The sequence below is a fragment of the Lissotriton vulgaris genome, chromosome 5, assembly GCF_964263255.1.
Source record: "Lissotriton vulgaris chromosome 5, aLisVul1.2, whole genome shotgun sequence".
In the NCBI taxonomy this organism is placed as follows: domain Eukaryota; kingdom Metazoa; phylum Chordata; class Amphibia; order Caudata; family Salamandridae; genus Lissotriton; species Lissotriton vulgaris.
The window spans coordinates 2,000,987,210-2,001,001,694 of NC_141693.1; the positions used below are offsets into that span (position 1 = coordinate 2,000,987,210).

The 14,485-nt window shown below is 47.6% G+C and overlaps 1 protein-coding gene across 4 annotated transcripts in view; it reads right to left on the reverse strand.

Moving 5' to 3' along the window:
* The window catches only part of POMT1 (protein O-mannosyltransferase 1), an 81,363-nt gene that overhangs the window by 25,365 nt on the left and 41,513 nt on the right, over positions 1 to 14,485 (reverse strand). For all 4 annotated transcript variants that reach the window (XM_086924789.1, XM_086924787.1, XM_086924786.1 and 1 more), the window contains exons 12-13: positions 11,036 to 11,128; positions 609 to 705 (exon numbers count right to left, since the gene is read on the reverse strand). In XM_086924789.1, coding sequence (XP_086780915.1) covers positions 609 to 705; positions 11,036 to 11,128 — 190 coding nt within the window. The remainder of the gene's footprint in view (positions 1 to 608; positions 706 to 11,035; positions 11,129 to 14,485) is intronic.

Below are 14,485 nucleotides of genomic sequence, written 5' to 3' on the forward strand. Positions count from 1 at the left end.
CATTTGTTAGAATGCAGCACCTTAAATAACTTACAATCCACACATGTTAAATTCTATTTGTCACTATTCTATCACAGGTTAACAGATGCAGTGTTGAAGTGTGCCATATATCTAGCAAAGTGAAAAGCTAGTACAGGTGGCTAGCGTGAGGGGCTAGCATTGACACTAGCCAGAACGGTGAACATTTGGCACTGGTCGGCAGGGTGAGAACCTGGAACTGATGGGCAGTGTAAGGAAGTGATAATAGTGGGCAGTGTGAGAAGATAGCGCTAGCAGGTCGGGTTAGAAGGTGGCACTGCTGGGCAATATAGGCGGCAGACTCGTGTGGAGTGTTACATGCTGGTACTGGGGGCAGTGTGAGGAGCGGGCATTGTTGAGTGGTATGAAACGCGAGCAGTGGTGCATAGCATAGGAGGTGTGCACGGATGACCAGCGTGAGAAGCTGGTGCAGGATATTACACCGCAGCATTCGCCATCGAAAGCTGTTTCAATATGTCTGCCGCCAGAGAGAACGGCAAGGGGGCCATCAGGCACCTGTGACCCCTACAAAGAAACCACAAAGGGGGGAAAAGGAAGTTGCATTGATAATATACATCGCCTGCACTCACCACCTTCCAGAGGTTCTGGGCTGGCATGGAGACATTATAGTCTATGTAGCACGTCACTTCCTGGCTGTAGATGGAGAGAGGTGCAGCAACGTCGTGCCTGAAAGGAAATCACAAGAAAATCCCTCACAGTGCAGTCAAGAAATGCACTTAGAAAACCAATGAGTGTTCTTATTTGATGGTCACCAATCAAAACACTCTTCCGTGAAGTACACCAATGAAACAATGCTCCTGTTGTAACAACGCCTATCAAACAATACTCCTATATCAAATACGCCAATCAAACAATGCTTCCACATTAAAACCACCAATCAACCCCTGTGTATTGAATTCACAGGTCAAACAATGCTCCAATTTTAAATACACCAATGACTCTACTCATATATTAATTGTACCTGTCAAACAGCCCTTTTATATTGAATTTCAATCAAACCACGCTCCTGCATACAGTAATCAAATTCCAGCTCTATAATAAATACACTAAACAAGGCTCTTTTATTTCAAACACCAATCAATCAACAATGTTATATTACGTACACCAAAAAAGGCTCCTATATTAGTTTCATTACAAGAGCCCTTTGAACTCTTTACTTCTAACCTCCTCCTCCGTTTTGACATCATCTTCAAGGGAGACTGTATCTAAACTCTTATTTGACCCGACAACCACCGCAGAACCTACATCCTTCTTCTCAACTACCAACCCTTTTCAACATTACCAGGTCTAACATGTGGTCACTGTCATCACTCGTGGTAACGGTGTCACTTACAACCTCTTTGTGGCTAAACAACACCTCATCTAAATCTCTGGTCCCATCAGCATTTACTGGCCTTATTTCCTGATCGCATTCTTCATCAGCTTCCAAAATACTCTGATCTCTTGCTCTTTTGATCAACATTAATCTTCATTTTCATAATTACAACTCGTCTATTAAAGTACTCACTGGTGACAGCGCTCGCCTCTCCAGGCGCAGCCTTTGGCACCTAAGGCCACCAAGTCCTCTTAAGATGGCCTGGGATAGAAGAGTTCTGAATTGGTTTCAATTATATCTTTCCGATCGTACTTGAGTAATAACAATAGGCAAAGTATCTCTGATCCTTCTCCTTTCACATGCGGTGCCACTCTGAGTTCGATGCTAGAGCCCATTCTTTTCAAGATCCATGTCGAGCCAAGGGGTGGTTCAATGTAAGCTCTTAGTGTATCCTTTCATTGAACACGAATGACACCAAAGTTGATCTTAAATTAGACTCCCTTGGATCGATCTCCGCAATCAATGTCTGCAGCACATTGATAAATGGATGGAACAGTAACACCTAAAGAATATAATCCTCTAAAGACTGAATTTCATCTGTAAGATCTTCCCTGGTTACTACGCTCTACTTGACCGGCTCATGCGCCTTGACGACCTTGGGCTAAGTTGAGCTTTAGAAGACTCCTTTCATTCATTCATTCATCTCAAAACCCCACCCCGCAGAAACCGTCAATTTCTTAAAAACCATTAAAAACTACGACTGTATTGCTCCTAAAATGGTCTCCACAAAAATTACCTATGCATCCTTCTCTCCTTCACTTCAAAGAAAACATAATCAATGGGCAAGTTTGTAAGATTACAACTTCAAAAAGGTCAAAAACACAAAGAACAAACTGTCAGATTAATATCTAAAATTAGCAGTAGAGGTTAGTTCATTTCATTCAGGCCTTACCCAACTTCCCAAACACAAGGTTCCGCCTATAAGCGCTACCCTCCGCATTGCTGCTAGATTCCTGACCAGCAGCGAAATAATTTCATCCAATCACTTGTACACTCGCTGACCATAAATAATAGCTCCTGACAAACATTGCTCCACAGGTATTTCATGCCTGAAAACTAAAACTCTCAGTGATCTAACTCTCAATTCAAAATACTTTATTTCCAAGAAATAAATTCTTACAGAAATATTGCACATTATTCACTTCCTTAGAAAACTATCTCAAGTGTCATAAAATCAATAGTGCACGGCACACATGTGATCAATTTAACCAGCACAACTTCGGCTAGAACCAAAGTCATTTAAAAAAATTCCCAAGACTAAAACTCAATACAAGGTCAACATCCTAAAAACCCACATATAATGAAAACACATTGAAAATAAAGAAAGTGCCAAATTAACCAGCAGCATGAAACTCATTTTGCTCAAGTAAAACATTATAAAGTGCAGTGTGCATAGTAGTTTACAATAGTCACATGGGGCTCCCTAAATCAACCTTATTGACAAATTTCCCATCTCCGGAACAACCTTATTTTTGTTTGCAGTTTTTATATAGCGCAAACTCGCCCCGAAGGTATCAGAGCACTTTAAATGAGCACCAGTTGCATTACAGACTGACACATTCCATTTAATTTTTTATTTTTAGGCATGGGGAGATTAAGTGATTTGCCCAGAATCACAGGTTGTTTGAGCCTCCCGCCAGACTCGAACCTGGTTCCCCAGCTTCAAAGAGGCTGCCCTGGCCGTGCATCCTCTTAATGTGGTCAGCATCTGCTTATCAATTGAAGACACCACACTACCAACCTTAGCGGAGCGCCTACCTAAATCTTGAGCCATTAAGAGGAGGGAAGTCTAGCATGGGATATTATGATTTTACACAGGTATTGACCAGTGGCAATGGTCACGTCCTGATATCGGAGACCACATATCAAGTTTAGACCCATTTCTTTTTACCACATCCCATACTTTATAAAAAAAAACGGGCCAGAGGATCTTCTTTTCCTCCAGGAAGAATACAGTCCAACAATATGTATATTGTATTGTATATATAGGAGTATTTCCTAACCCGCTTACAGGCGGACGGACCATGTGATGAAAAATCGAAAGCTCTCTTTCCATACCTCTATTCAAGAAGAATACGTCAAACCTCTCTGGAAACTCACCCTGAACCTGCAACTTGGACTACTCCTGCTCCTCAAATCAGGAATGTTCCTTTTTGTTGTTTTTAAATCACTCCTAAAAAAGCTGCTCCTTGAGAAACAAAATCAGTCGCTACAGTAATTGTGTCTCTCTTCAGTGGTGTTTTTCTTATATAAACACACTCAAGTCTCTCCTGTGTTCCGATACCACCTCCATATTTGGAAGCATCCTCAAATCTACTATGCGGCTTAGTTCACAGCTTTTATTCTTATCAGTTATTTGCTATTTAGTCAATTATGTCAGCCATGTTCTGCCACTTGCCCACTTTTTAGGTTACCTCTGCTTCTTATTTCTGGTACAAACCCTTAACTACTGTTTGCTCAAGCATTCTCTACTTATAAACACTACTTGCTTTCTACATGCTCGCAGCCGCTGCCGCTGGAAAGTGAACACTGGGCTTTCACCCTCATTGCCTGCCGGATTCCTGATACCTGTCACGTAGCCTGACTGGGAGGTCCTGAACACTATTTTCCATCCTTCGTTGCTGCCGGGGCCGGGACTGCGAGACCCAGGGTGCATAGCGATTTACTAACACAGCGCACCTGGTGTCTCTTCCCGCCCCCTGGCGCCACATATAACCGCGCATCGCGGGACGCGCGCGGGACTTAGCCCGGGGCTAAGCCCGGGCAAAGGGCGGGCCGTTTGAGGCCGTTCAAGAACGGTCGAGACCAGGACCGGGCCACCCCCCTTGCTCCTGTTATCAACCTTGAGTTCCATCACCCCGCTTTGATAACGAACTATGGCGACCAGAGAAACCAGGAGCAAGAGCATGCTGGCTGCTGGAGCAGCAAAAGGTACTTTGGATAATTACTTTGCCAAAGCAGGGTCTCTCTTGATTGACAAGATAACGATACTAGGAAGGCGCATATCACAAGAAATAGAATGGGTCCGGAAATCTTCCATAGGGCCCATAGCGAACGCAAAGACTCCGGAGAATAGACTGGATTGTATTGTCCCAGAGTATGGGGAAAATGCGACTGTTGGGATGTTAGCTCTATCTAGCTTAAATAATTCTACCCTGTACAATATTGATAATGATATGAGTGCTCCGGATGAACTTAGCCTCTTACCCCTACCCCCACCCCATACTCAAGTACAACAGACCCTCCCTTCTCCTATTGATACTATAGCTAACACAGATGTGATCACTGATACCACAGACTGCCTTACGCAGGGGGAAAGGGAAGGTGCTATACCAAAAGGGAAAAGAGGGGTGCAAATTAATGGAGGGTGTAAAGCGAAAATCCCCGAGCACAACAAAATAGCAGATGGTAGTAGACTAGGACCAAGCAAAAAGGGGCCCACTCCAACAGAGAAAACCACACCTCCAATTACTGTCTCACCGCCATCGCAGACACAAAGTGTGGCAATCCTACTCCCGCCTGCAACTACAGATGTTCATGATCTGACCTTACCCAGGATTGAAGCACTTTTTAAGACACTATTAAGCCCCTTAGTTACACGCTTATCAAAGATTGAAGCCAGGCTAGCTTCTATAGAACAAACAACGGCACAGTTTGCTGACACCTACAAGACAAATAATACTACAGCGAAAAATGGGATTGAGCCGAGGAGCAAGAAGGTCACACCCAAGCCCCCTCTCAAGAATGCTGGGCTAGCTCCAAAAACATTACATACACAAACTCTCTTAGCACATAACGCTACTACTCCAGCTACTGATTCTACACCACAAACACTATCTCTGTCAGCACTTACTGTCACTCCTCAGGTCACTGATGGGAATTTAAGATCTAGCCGCCCACATAAAGAAGTTGCCGTCAAACAAGATGCACATGCCACCACAAAAAAACACAGGCCTGTGAATCTACCGTCGGAGGCTAGCCCTTACACAGTCATTCTGGCTGGTGTTCCAGAGTTGAAACCCGATTCTAAAGAATCTGTATTCGCTCTTAAGAATAAGGTCACCAATTAGCTTTCTATGAACAGACCCTTACCTCATAGAATCACTAGCGGGGTCCTCACGGTCAGGAGAGTCCCATGTTTGGGCCACACAGAGAAATCAATCAAAGGAGATTGTGTTATAATTCATTTTAGAGACTCTAGGACTGTCTCCCATATCTGTAGTTGGCCACACTTCGAACAGGGGACATCCATTCAGTCGTTACCCCTATCCTTTTTCTACCCACCTGTGTACAACCCATATGAGGAAGAGGGCTGGCATACCATTCCCAGGAGGTGGAGAGGATGGGTCGATAGAGCTAGGAGTGACTTCCATTACCCCAGACCACACCAGCAACACCAGCCAGACTTCTTTCCGACATTCAACAGATACAGTTGTCTGGACATGGTGGACTGACTCAATCAGGGCAGGAGGTGGGAGATGGGTGACTTCCAGGGAACACACAATGAAGGAAACATTATCCCCCCCACTACAAGCTCTGTTAGCCTTTCGAAGAACAATCACTGTGGTGAGGCTCATAACAACACTATAGGAACTCTTCCAAATAACATGGCCCCCCTCCCAACCCCGAGGATTCTAGAACTGAGGTACGGGAACAACCCTTTAGTGCTCTATCACAGGTTAGCAGAAGGGACATAGCGACACCCACTGCTTCTGCTTTGAATTCCAGATCATCCTCACTCAATATACTGTCCTGGAACGTGGCCGGTCTGGGGAATAAATTGAACTGTCCTGACTGGAGTTCATTTATTGAGGGCAAGGATATATGCCTATTTCAGGAAACCTGGGCCAGAGAAGCTGTCTTTCGAACAGGCTTCGCGGCTTTCTCGATCCCGGCGAAATGGGGAGGGAAGGGGCGTCCCTCGGGAGGCCTTGCAACTTGGGTGGCGGTCGACCTGGGATGTAAGGCTTCACTAATTCCCTCAGTTTGTAATGACATCCTTGGGGTCGTGTTGGAGTGGCCAACTCGAGTAGGTTGATTGTGGTGAACATCTACTCCAGACCAGTAAATATCACAAATGAGTCAGACACCATTGATCAACTCTCGGCTTTCCTCAGTGACCCCTCAGGGTACACCATTGTTGGTGGGTGGCGATTTCAACTGCCACTTTGAGCCTCTCCCAGGTTTATTGGATGGGCTATCACAGGAGGAGGATGCGGTCTGGCTGGTACCTCCTTCGGTAGGCCCCCACCCAGAGCCTGGACACCCCTAGCCCTTCAAATCACTGCCCTAACTTTGAAGTTGGGCATCCGGGCTTGCAACGGACGTATAGGCTCAGACATTCCACCAAAATGTACTTACCATAGAGAGGGCATTGAGTCCAGATTGGACTATATCCTGGTTCACCTCTCCATGTGGCCGCATATTATTGACTTCCAGGTAATAACTAGGGTAGATAGCGACCACAACGCCCTAGAATTGGTATATGCGGTTTCCGACTTAGAGGACAGAGGGGTCGAATTAGACGACGTTGCCCCAGGACTGACATTGACAAACAACAGACGGCGAGTGAGGTGGGAGAAGTTAGCCTCCAACTCGGAAAAGGTCTGCGAACTTTACTCCCGGCTCATACCGACCTTCGAAAAGGTGTGCAGGATAATGGAGCTCCCCACGCACCAGGACATACACAAGGAGCTAGGGATGGCACACGAGAATCTCATTGAGTCCGTGGCTGAGGTCCTTTTCACCACAGGAAAGAGGCGGCATTATGACCGCCCCAACTGGTATAATCAGGCTTGCCGGAAGGCCAAACTGGATCTCCTGACATCCATCAAGGATGGTGCAGACAGGCCTGTTATCCAGGCAAGAAGAAGGGATTATAAGTACCTGATCACCAATGCCAAAAGTGAATGGGAGCATGAAAAATGGGAAAATATTGCTACAACATTAGCCACCAGGGACTCCCGTAAATTCTGGCGCATTGTTAATACAGGGTCCGAGGAGTTAGCTCCGGCAATCGAACCCAACATCTCAGCTAAGACATGGCAGGACCATTTCCACTCCCTTTACAAGGCCCCCGACGATGCTATTAATGATACCCCACTGAACATTGGTGCAACAATGGAGGAAGATCCTTTCACAGAGATGGAAGCCCGTGCAGCCAACGCAGGGCTGGCAACAGGCAAAGCGCCCGGACTTGACGGCCTGCCGGGCGACCTATTCAAGCACGAGCCTGACGTATGGGCTCCCTATCTGGTCTTGATATTTAACGCCGTTCTTAGGGGTATGGAGGTTCCCTGTACTTGGCTGGGCGCAGAGATTGTTCCCATATTCAAGAAAGGAACACCTCTGCTCCCAGCCAACTACAGACCTATTAGCCTCATAGATGCATCCCAGAAGTTATTTGGTAGGCTGATATTAGATCGCCTCCAAACCTGGATAGAGGAATTCTCCATTCTTAGTCCCAGGCGGGATTCAGAAGAGAGGTATCCACTTACGACCAGATATTCCGACTGAACCTCCTGTATTGGAAGACTGCGGTACTCGAGGGCGGCAGCTTGTTCATGGACTTGCGACCTAGTACCCAGAGATAGACTCTGGACTGTATTGTTCGAGCTGGGCATCCCGGTTGACTTTCTGACTATCCTGATAAGGCTGCACTAGGGAAATTTCGCACGTGTCAGGTGCGGTAGAAATGGGTCACTCTCAGACAGGTTCTCCGTTGACAGGGGGGTGAGACAGGGTTGCGTGCTTGCACCGATCCTGTTCTGCCTCTTTGTCAACGGGGTAATTACCCACCTGACCAGGATCAATGACATCGATGCTCCCAAGTTGAACGGCAGCAGGGTGCCTGCTATAATGTTTGCGGACGACACCCTGCTGCTGTCCAAATCCCCAATGGGAATACAAAGAGTCCTGGATGGGTTTTCAACGTTCTACGTGGAGCGGGGGCTTGAGATCAATGCGTCAAAAACCAAATTCATGATTCTCAACCCCCCCCCCTCAACACACCCCAACCCTACTATAGGTTCAACAAGATTAGAGAGGGTTTTTACCTTTGAATACTTGGGCGTAACCATTAACCAGGATATGACGTGGGATGCGCACCGGGCAAAGGCCCATATGAAATTGGTCCAACTAACGGGAGGAATTTCCAGGATGACAAGCAGGTCGACCTACAAACCCTTTCGCGCTGCCCTTGAAATTTACAAAATGCAGGCTAGAGGGGCAGTTTTACATGGAGGGGAATTGTGGAGTCATTGTGCCGCTCAAAACCTACAGATCATTGAAAACAATTTTATCAGGCAGTTGGCGGCACTACCCGCAAGTACCGCGCTCCTCCCGCTGAGACTTGACCTAGGTCTGAGACCTATTGTGGAGAAACTGGGATTAAGACCAATTACCTTCTGGCGCCGCATCTGGAGCACGCCCGAACTTATGAGCTACAGGAGTGAGCTCCAAGAGATTCTCTGTCTACCCAAATCAAGACAAATCCCATGGTTAAGTTACATCAAACAAACATGCGAGAAATTGGGTAGACCAGCATTATGGCTAGATCCAGTTAACACATGCACCAGGATCCCACGCAAACTCCTAGTGAGAGACTTTCGCGAGATGAAGCTCACAGCCACAACGGGGAATTTACGGGAGGTGTCCCTGATAGAATTGTTTATTAAGTCTAAAGACGTGTTGTCTAATTGAATGTGTGCTAGATGACATTTCTCCCGTCCTCACAAGGAATTTTTTTTTGCAATGGCGATATGGCACACTTCCCACAAGGGCTTTCACCAAACACTGGGCCCAGTCTCCATCAAGAGAGCATTGCCCGTCATGCTCACACCATCTGGAAGATGATCAGCACATAACATTTTTCTGCAAGGCTTACCGAAGACCCAGGAAATACTGGCTTGCCCCCCTCCTTAAAAAATTGGGCTTCACTCGATACCTCCCAGCTTATAGGATTTTAAAAACGGACCTTTCACCTCTCACTGTGTTTGGGGCAGCAACATTTCTAACTGCGATGTGGCACATCCCCAACCGTTTTCTAAAACTTGAGCAAGATTCGGTACAAATGAAGTGTTCAGATGATATATAACTGTAATGTATAGCAAATGCTTTTTATACTATTTTTATATGTCTTTTAATGATGTTAGGCGGATACCATCTGTATTTTAAATTGAATGTTTTTGTATATCTTTTATGATCTATAATTGATCGAAATAAAGATTGAAAATGAATGAATGAATGCTTTCTACTTAATGTACCCGATGTGCTCATCTTTACCAAAATCAACTCCCAACTACTTTATCTTCCCTACTGAATATTTGACACTTCTGGTCTAGGTCTTGCGAAAAACCCACATGCCGTGGCAAAACAACTTTCTTACTCTGCCTGGCTATCCTTTGCTTTTTCTATACGCCTGCCTCACTCTAATATTACTGGACCTCTGTATCACAGGCAGGGCCAGCTTTAGGGCAGTGCGGCCGCACTGGGTGCTGACCTCTGGAAAGGGCGCTGAACTCAGGGGTGGGGCTTTTCTGTTTTGCAATACCTTGTGACTGGAGGGATGAGGGGCACTTTAGCCCGGTGGTAGTGAGAGAATCCGAGGAGGCGGTCATAGGCGGTGGTGGCACGAAAAGTGATTGTTGCGTTGGGCGCCACCAGCGCTAAAGCCAGTCCTGATCACAGGTACTTGCTGGGCTTACATATTAAAACACAATGTCCCCTCTGAACCCATTTCATGCAGTGTTCATTTATTCTCTGTTATTTAATATAACTTGGTTTACGCAACCTTGTATACAGAGCAGCTGCCTTTTACCATTGTTAACCATCATGTAAAAACGATATGAGAAACATGCTTGAATGTTTTCCACCGTCGAAACAGGACTAACTTTTGTAACAGTGTTCAACGTACACTACTCAGACAACAACATGGGACGGGTTTTCGCTATTTAAGAAAATACATGAAATCAAACAAAACTCTTACACAAACAAAAGCTCTTATTTTAAATGCAAAAATCATGCATAAAGGAAACCAATCAACAACATTCACATAAAATGCACTGATGAATGAAACTCAAATCAGATACACCAAAAGCTCAATTCAAGTGAATAAATCGAACACCTGCATTAACAGTAGGAAAAAACTATTTCTTATATAGCGCACTCAGCAAATATGTGACCTTGCATCCACGGCATCACGCTGTGGCCTTATAATAAAAGTATCAATACATGTTCTGCCAACGGTAAAAAAAACTCTTGATCCAGTGCATCAGATAATGCTCCACTACCTGTAAATAAACAATGCTCTTCTGTGCAGACCGACAACACACGAGCACCGAGAGAACCAATGAACATGCACAGGTGTCGACGCCAAGTGAGGACCACAAGAACCTCCTGCTCCTAAAGTTGGGATCTTAAGTTAAGTTGCAGCATGGCCTGTTCTCTACAGGCACGTATCCAATAGTAAGGAAGCATCTATTTAGCGTCATAACTACTGGAGTGAAAGTTGCAACACTAGAGATGAGATTCCTCACACGTGCTGCATATATGAAAACAGCTAGGGGGCTCTCTGAAACTCTCCCACAACCTGCTCGTCCTGCATAATGCATAGGCACCTACGTGTTGAGGTAGCGAGCTGTGATCCCGTGCACTAGCTGCACAATATCCCCATGTCGCACTGGGCTGGGAGGGTCATTTACCACCATCTTCTGTCTGGAAAAGAAAGGAAGGAAATGTAAGAAAATAATTCTTAAAAAACAAAGCACTTTATTCTATCTCTCACACCGCAGCAAATGTGTGCCAAACTGTCTTATCTACCCACCATCCCTACCAAGGTGGAAGAATAGTAACTACATGAAGATCATCCCTTCTGCACACCATGTTCAACAGAACCTCATCACCTTCCCAACCAATGCTTTCTGCTCAGGTAGAATTCCACTCCACTCACTCCCTTCTGTTCGGGGGACTCTGGTTGACCTGCCCTGCCCTGCCCTTCAGTCTACTCTGGTAGAATCCCACCCCCTCCCTTCCCCTCTGTTCGGGGTACTCTGGTAGAATCCCACTCCCCTCCTCTCCTCTCTGTTTAGGGTACTCTGGTAGAATCACACCCACTGCCTGAGGTCAACAGTACTCTTGTAGAATCCAAAAGTGCCTCCTTTTTCTTGGGGCACTCTTGTAGAATTGCATCTGCCAACCCCTTCTCAAAGCACTCTGGTAGATTCGCACTCCCTTCTGCTTAGGGAGTCCTTCTTGGCATGGCTTTTTGGAGAATCCCACCTGGCCAACTTCTGCTCAGTGTTCTTTGGCTGAATCTACTGTGCCCCCTTCTGCTCAGTGCTCTCTGGCTGAATCTCACTGTGCCCCCTTCTGCTCAGTGCTCTCTGGCTGAATCTACTGTGCCCCCTCGTGCTCAGTGCTCTCTGGCTGAATCATACTGTGCCCCCTTCTGCTCAGTGCTCTCTGGCTGAATCTACTGTGCCCCCTCGTGCCCAGTGCTCTCTGGCTGAATCTACTGTGCTCCCTTCTTCTCAGTGCTCTCTGGCTGAATCCACTGTGCTCCCTTCTGCTCAGTGCTCTCTGGCTGAATCGACTGTGCCTCCTTCTGCTCAGTGCTCTCTGGCTGAATCGACTGTGCCTCCTTCTGCTCAGTGCTCTCTGGCTGAATCTACTGTGCCCCCTTCTGCTCAGTGCTCTCTGGCTGAATCTACTGTGCCCCCTTCTGCTCAGTGCTCTCTGGCTGAGTCTACTCTGCCACCTTCTGCTCAGTGCTCTGGTTGAATTTACTGTGCCGCCTCCTGCTCAGTGCTCTCTGGCTAAATCTACTCTGCCCCTTCTGCTCAGTGCTCTCTGGCTGAATCTACTGTGCCCCCTCCTGCTCAGTGCTCTCTGGCTGAATCTACTGTAACCCCTCCTGCTCAGTGCTCTCTGGCTAAATCTACTCTGCCCCTTCTGCTCAGTGCTCTCTGGCTGAATATACTGTGCCCCCTCCTGCTCAGTGCTCTCTGGCTGAATCTACTGTAACCCCTTCTGCTCAGTGCTCTCTGGCTGAATCTACTGTGCCCCCTTCTGCTCGGTACTCTCTGGCTGAATCTACTGTGCCCCCTTCTGCTCAGTGCTTTCTGGCTGAGTCAACTCTGCCCCCTTCTGCTCAGTGATTTCTGGCTGAATCTACTATGCCCCCTTCTGCTCAGTGCTCTCTGGCTGAATCTCACTGTGTCCCCTTATTTTCAGGGCTCTCTGGCTGAATCTACTGTGCCCCCTTCTGCTCAGCGTTCTCTGGCTGAATCTCACTGTGCCCCCATCTTTTCAGTGCTCTGGCTGCATCTCACCTGGCCCCCTTCTGCTCAGTGCTCTCTGGCTGAATCTACTGTGCCCCCTTCTGTTCAGTGCTCTCTGGCTGAATCTACTGTGCCCCCTCCTGCTCAGTTCTCTCTGGTTGAATCTACTGTGCCACCTTCTGCTCAGCGTTCTCTGGCTGAATCTCACTGTGCCCCCTTCTTTTCAGTGCTCTCTGGCTGCATCTCACCTGGCCCCCTACTGCTCAGTGCTCTCTGGCTGAATCTACTGTGGCCCCTTTTGCTCAGTTCTCTCTGGTTGAATCTACTATGCCACCTTCTGCTCAGCGTTCTCTGGCTGAATCTCACTGTGCCCCCTTCTTTTCAGTGCTCTCTGGCTGCATCTCACCTGGCCCCCTACTGCTCAGTGCTCTCTGGCTGAATCTACTGTGGCCCCTTTTGCTCAGTGCTCTCTGGCTGAATCTACTATGCCCCCTTCTGCTCAGTGATTTCTGGCTGAATCTACTGTGGCCCCTTCTGCTCAGTGCTCTCTGGCTGAATCTCACTGTGGCCCCTTCTGCTCAATGCTCCTTGGCTGAGTCTACTCTGCCACCTTCTGCTCAGTGATCTCTGGCTGAATCTCACTGTGCCCCGTCCAGCTCAGTGCTTTCTGGCTGAATCTCACTGTGCCCCCTTCTGCGCAGTGCTCTCTGGCAGAATCTACTATGGCCCCTTCTGCTCAGTGTTCTCTGGCTGCATCTACTGTGCCCCCTTCTGCTCAGTGCTCTATGGCTGAATCTACTATGGCCCCTTCTGCTCAGTGCTCTCTGGCTGCATCTCACCTGGCCCCCTTCTGCTCAGTGCTCTATGGCTGAATCTACTATGGCCACCTTCTGCTCAGTGCTCTCTGGCTGCATCTACTGTGCCCCCTTCTGCTCAGTGCTCTATGGCTGAATCTACTGTGCCACCTTCTGCTCAGTGTTCTCTGGCTGCATCTACTGTGCCACCTTCTGCTCAGTGCTCTATGGCTGAATCTACTATGGCCCCTTCTGCTCAGTGTTCTCTGGCTGCATCTACTGTGCCCCCTTCTGCTCAGTGCTCTCTGGCTGAATCTACTGTGGCCCCTTCTGCTCAGTATTCTCTGGCTGCATCTACTGTGCCCCCTTCTGCTTAGTGCTCTCTGGCTGAATCTACTGTGCCCCCTTCTGCTCAGTGCTCTCTGGCTGAATCTACTGTGGCCCCTTCTGCTCAGTGCTCTCTGGCTGCATCTACTGTGCCCCCTTCTGCTCAGTGCTCTATGGCTGAATCTACTGTGCCACCTTCTGCTCAGTGTTCTCTGGCTGCATCTACTGTGCCACCTTCTGCTCAGTGCTCTATGGCTGAATCTACTATGGCCCCTTCTGCTCAGTGTTCTCTGGCTGCATCTACTGTGCCCCCTTCTGCTCAGTGCTCTCTGGCTGAATCTACTATGGCCCCTTCTGCTCAGTGTTCTCTGGCTGCATCTACTGTGCCCCCTTCTGCTCAGTGCTCTCTGGCTGAATCTACTATGGCCCCTTCTGCTCAGTGTTCTCTGGCTGCATCTACTGTGCCACCTTCTGCTCAGTGCTCTCTGGCTGAATCTCACTGTGCCCCCTTCTGCTCAGGGCTCTCTGATCGAATCTACTCGGCCACCTTCTGCTCAGCGTTATCTGGCTGAATCTCACTGTGGCCCCTTCTGCTCAGTGCTCTCTGGCTGAATCCTCCTGTGCCTCCTTCTGCTCAGCGTTCTCTGGATGAATCTCACTGTGCCCCCTTC